Below are 5,721 nucleotides of genomic sequence, written 5' to 3'. Positions count from 1 at the left end.
TATATATATATATATATATATACAGTATCTCGCAGAAGTGAGTACACCCCTCACATTTTTGTAAATATTTTATTATATCCTTTCATGTGACAACACTGAAGAAATGACACTTTGCTACAATGTAAAGTAGTGAGTGTACAGCTTGTAGCCATGTAAAATATAGATGATACACACAGAAGTACGAGCTGGAAAATTCAGCTTTATCTCTTGCCTCATAGTCTTCCTTTGTAAATGCATTACGGTTTTTACAAATTGAAGAACATTTGAAAATATTTTCTGGGTAGCCACAAATGCTCTCAATAGATCTTAACTTGTATTGAATCTTTTAAAATGGCACTAGATGATTCTCTTCCCCAGATGTCTCATCGTTGTATGATGCTTACGGCACTATTTGTGCTCTGCCTGATTAGCGACTTGGTTTAACTCTACTCTGGAGGGTTTGTTTTGGTGAGGGCCGAGAGGGAAACAGTGAAAGTTCAGGCTAAATGAGAGATGTGTGAGGTAATCTCTGAGCCCAGCGGAGCTCTAGTCCTTTCCCTCGTAGCCTGGCTACAGCTCAATTTATGTCAATTAAAAATATGAGCTGGCTAATCCCTCCACAGACAGATTAATGAGATTGAATGAAGGAGAAGTGAAGAGAGGAGAGGAGGGGGAAAGAGCCGAGCCAATGGGAAGAGGTGTATTAGACTGTAGAAGCCTCCTGCTGACTCAGCCTGAGACAAGCCAACTAGCTCATAGCCACAGCAACCCAACACGGCAGTGTAGACATCTGCCAATGGGAAAAGTGTGTACTTTTGAGTAATGTAGAGATTTGGGACTGTTTTTCCTACAGTATTTTGTTTTCTGTGTTTGATTCGGCAAATGGTTCGTCTATTGTTCTATACCTGTACATACAATTGTCGATTTGTATATTTTTATTCCTTATTTACTTGTTCTATTTTTTTTTTTTTGTTCTGTCACTGTCATTCTGTTACACTGTGGAAGCTTCTGTCACGAAAACAAATTCCTCGTATGTGTAAACATACCTGGCAATAAAGCTCATTCTGATTCTGATTCTGATTCTTTCAAGAGCAAGTTCGCAAGTTCTAGTTTTTTGTGCTATCTGTTTGTTTTTGCGTACAGTTAGCTGGATGGATCATACTTACTAAAATATGAGCTGCAAACTTCTAATAAATAGGAACTGTGAATAAATTATCCTTTTAAAAATGGTTCCTTAAAATGAGGCTTGTGCTGCCTATTCATATTTGCATACAATTAACTTGAATGGATGATATGCATCAAAGCATGAATTCTAGTAAATATGAATTGCGAATAAATTACTCTCTTGATATTTTCAGTCAGAAAGATTCATGAAACAACCTTGTTTGTGAGTTAGCAGTAAGTCAGTGAATCATTCGGAGGCTTTTGTTTTGACTTTTTGTTTGCGCAGTGACCATGATTCATCATGATTCATGAATCTGCGTTAGATTCGCCAAATGATTTGTTTGTTTCTTTAAAAGAACAGCACTTTCAAGAGCAAGTTTGATCATGAAATAGACTGATTGTTTTTGTGTACAGTTAGCTGGATGGATGATACATGCTAAAGTATGAGCTGCAAATTTCTACTAAATATGAATTGTGAAAAAATACACAAATGGCTCTTTTCAGTGTGTCTGTCAAAAAGATTCATGAAACATTCTTATGCATTCTGTTAATTTTTGCATACAGTTAGCTGGTTGCATGATAAGCACTAAAATATGAGCTTCATATTTTTAATAAATACGAATTGTTATTAAATGAATCCTTTGAAATGGTTATTTTTACCGAGTCAGTCAGAAAGATTCACAAAACAGTCTTGTTTGAAACAAACTCATTCAGTCAGTGAATCACTCCAACAATTTTTGAGCAAGGTCGCAATTTGGGACAATTTAGTACAATACTTTGTTTTTGCAGTGACCGATTCAGTCCATAATTCAGACTGATGGCTCCTGTGTTAGATTTGCCAAATGATTCATTTGAATCATTAAAAAGAACAGTGGTTTCAAGAGCATGTTCACTCATGAAACGGACAGCATTTTTGTGCTGTCTGTTTGTTTTTGTGCACAATTAGCTGGATGGATGATAGGTGCTAAATTATGAGCTGCAAATTTCTAATAAAAAATTAATTGTGAATAAATGACTCATTTGAAAGGCCTCTTTTTGATAGAGCAGATTTGTGTTTATAAACTAGCAGTTTGAATCAGACTCATTAAATCAGTAACTCATTCAGAGCTGTTAACAACAGTTGTGAGTCATTTTTCCAATTCAAATTTAACACAGCTGAGATTTGTAATAAATTAATAATGGTAATCTTAAAAAAAATAATTTTCATTTTTAAACATGTGAGCTCCAGGTCCCCAAAGGGAAATATTATTTGGGTTTTAATGACATAATGGAACCATAATCAACCATAATATAGCTCATCACAATACTATCATATCTCATATACTATGTAGTATGAATAGTGACTGCATCTTTCTCTTCCACTGCTTTGCTCTCTGTCACTTTCTCTTTTTGCAACATGTCCATTTAGTGCTCCACTTTATTCATAATCACTCTCTCTCTCTCTCTCTCTCCACTCAACTTTATTCTTTTTATCTCCCCCAACCTCTTCCCCATGTCCCACTGCACTCATCAAGTCGTCTTGCTGAAGGAAATCGTAAAGCTCGTCCTAGCTAACACACAGCAGTCCCAGCTTGGCCTGGCACCTCTCCAGATCCATTGCTCATCTCGAGCTGATACAGTGGCTGGATATAAAACGAGAGTTTGCAGTCTAGGTCACATCCACTGCAGTGTGGATATATAAAAAGATTCAAGGGCTTTCTCCCACTGGCAGAACTAAAGGGTTTTTGTGTATTAAAAAAATAAGAAAGAAAGAAAATTTACAATGTTTTACTGTAATTTAATGTAGGGCCCTATGAAATCCATTTTATTTTTTCCCAAATTCCGTATTTTATTTTATTTTTTTCAAATTCAGTTTTTTCCATTTAAATTTTTTTAGACTCAAAAAGCATGTTAAATTCATTAAAATCATGAAACATACACAACAATCATGAACAGCAATTTATTAAAAGTTTAACGAAAATTACATTTTAAGGCTCTTTGAAATAAGTTTTATGTTTTTCTCAAATTCAGTTTTATTTTTACCAAATTCTGTGTTAATGGTTTAATTACATTTTAATAATCACAAGCCTCTCTAATTAATTGATTTTACAAAAAAAAAATTTATTATTAAATTTTTTTATTTTTATTTTTAGAAATACTGTGTTGTGTATTCACATTTTTCTGGTAAATATTCCTTAAAAATAATCTTTTAATAAAAATTGTAGTAGTAGTAGTACTATCATTACATTAAGTAATATTTCTGTCATGGTTTCTACAAGTTAAACCGAACCTTTATTTTGACGGGTTGCTGTGAAGTAGGCTTGCTGTGATAGACGGTGTTGGCGGTGATACCGGTGTTAAGCCGCAACACCGGTTATATCACTTGCCCACCGTGGCACCGTCCCCCACCGTCGTTTTTGTTTTTTATAGTAATAAAAGTCATTTAGTTCAGTTAAAGAACAGACACTACAATTAAAACTGAGCACGGCTGCTCAATGCTCAGTGCTGAATGACCGTCGCATGACAGATCACATTTAATTTATCATGTGAGGAGCGAGTCGAGCTGACTGACAAGAAGAGTGAGGTGAGACAGACAAGACGATAGCAGATGATTTAGTTTTAAAATGAAATGCAAAAGCGCCTGTTTGGCAATATTTTGGATTTCGAAAAGCCTGTTGACTTTTGACGTTTATCTAAGGTGATACTGGAAGTTTTTTTTAAACATTCGTTTATATTTAATTGGTTCCACAGTGTATGCTGATTTTTACTTTGTTTAAACTTTGTGTAATTTGTTTATTTTATTTGACATCAAGGTGTATGCTGTGCCTCCAAGCTTTATTATTCGTTTTGCTAATAAACATTCTACGTTTCTTATTTATTTGGCTCCACAGTGTTTACTTATTTTCAGTTTTGTATACCTATTTAAACTTTGTGTAAGTTATTTGTTATTTTATATTAGGCATAGCCTATAGCATGGTGTATTTTTCTTTGTTTCTTTTAAAATAAAAGTTCTATGATTTATAGATTTTTAGGCTAAGTGAGTTTGACGTATTTTGTTGTTGCTTGAATTGCATTAAAGCAATTGACGCCGAATTGCTGCTAAAAGAGGGAAAACTAAAACTAAATAAAAATGAACAGTTGCTTTACGGCGAATTGCTGCTAATTTGAAAGTGAAAGTAAAATATGTATACTGTCAGCATACTGTGTACTTAAAGGCACAATATGTAATTTTCGCCGCTAGAGGGCGCGTATTCAAAATAAACAAGGAGACAAAGGCGTAGTTTGATGATGCCTTACACAAGTCAGCAAAATATATAACACTGTTCTAGTGGTTTTTGGATATTTTAATAAAAAAATCTTACATATTGTGCCTTTAATTTAATAAAAATGTTAAAATGATTGTCAGCCCCTGTTCAATTAGACTGATGGACGTCTTTGTTTCTGTTTTGTAGCCCACCGGCTGGGGACAACAAGTCAAGTTCCAGTACTTTGCCGCCAATCAAATCCAAGACCAACTTTATTGAAGCAGATAAGTACTTCCTGCCGTTTGAGTTGGCCTGTCAGTCCAAATGTCCGCGCATCGTCATCACCTCTCTAGACTGTTTACAGGTCAGTGCCCTACAACACGCTCGTGTCAGGATGCTTTTTATGATGAGGATGTTTCATCTCATGTGCTGTGTTTCTGATTTTTCAGAAACTCATAGCATATGGTCACCTGACGGGCAGCGCTCCAGACAACACCACCCCTGGAAAAAAGCTAATCGACAGGATCATAGAGACTATATGTGGCTGTTTCCAAGGACCGCAGACGGATGAAGGCGTCCAGTTGCAAATTATAAAGGTCAAATATTTTTATGTGAGATTGCTCATAAACATGCAGAGCAAATAATGCCATGTTTTGGTTTTATTAAATTCAGAAATGCTCAGGGTAGGTTATTTGGGTGATGTTTATACAGGATCTTCAGTATTGCAGTATGAAACTACATAAAGAAGGTACATCAGAAATATATCTCTAATTAAATAATGATTATTAATGACACAATATCAAATAATAATAATAATAAAAATAATAGATTTTAAATAATAATAATAGCATGACGTGTTTCTTTAAGATTTGACATTGTTTTAATAATTTTAAAATCCCTTTCTCATCATAATTTAGCATTGAATAGCTTTTATTATTGTTATTATATTAAATGCTATAATAATTATTATTAAATTCTAATTTATTGTGACAGAAGGTTTTCAAATTATTAAAACATGTATTTTTTATTTTATTTATTTTTGCAAAACTGGCTGAAGTATATCTTTCAGCTCCTATATGTAAATTCTGTTTATTTATCAATAATTTATTTAAATGCAGTAGCAATTTTTAATGGGGAATGATTATGTTTGTTTAAACTATTAATTAAGTATTGATTTAATTTTAGTCTTTGGTCTTAGTCTTCATTTTATTTTAGTCTTTAGTCTTTGTCTTCAACAGTTTCCAGTTGTCTACCTAGTGTCCAAAAAACAAACAAACATAATAATAATATATAAAAATGATATATAAACATATATATATATGTATATATATATATATATATATATATGTATATA

General features: G+C 33.4%; 1 protein-coding gene across 6 annotated transcripts in view; it reads left to right on the top strand.

The window, feature by feature from the left end:
- LOC107727224 (brefeldin A-inhibited guanine nucleotide-exchange protein 1-like) overlaps window positions 1–5,721 on the top strand; it is a 96,500-nt gene that overhangs the window by 36,527 nt on the left and 54,252 nt on the right. For all 6 annotated transcript variants that reach the window (XM_016537015.1, XM_016537018.1, XM_016537016.1 and 3 more), the window contains 2 exons: window positions 4,575–4,731; window positions 4,817–4,963. In XM_016537015.1, coding sequence (XP_016392501.1) covers window positions 4,575–4,731; window positions 4,817–4,963 — 304 coding nt within the window. The remainder of the gene's footprint in view (window positions 1–4,574; window positions 4,732–4,816; window positions 4,964–5,721) is intronic.

This window comes from Sinocyclocheilus rhinocerous, unplaced genomic scaffold (genome assembly GCF_001515625.1).
Source record: "Sinocyclocheilus rhinocerous isolate Xijiao unplaced genomic scaffold, SAMN03320098_v1.1 scaffold65, whole genome shotgun sequence".
NCBI classification, from domain to species: domain Eukaryota; kingdom Metazoa; phylum Chordata; class Actinopteri; order Cypriniformes; family Cyprinidae; genus Sinocyclocheilus; species Sinocyclocheilus rhinocerous.
Note: the sequence above shows the minus strand (reverse complement) of the source record. Positions and strands in the feature narration are given on the sequence as shown.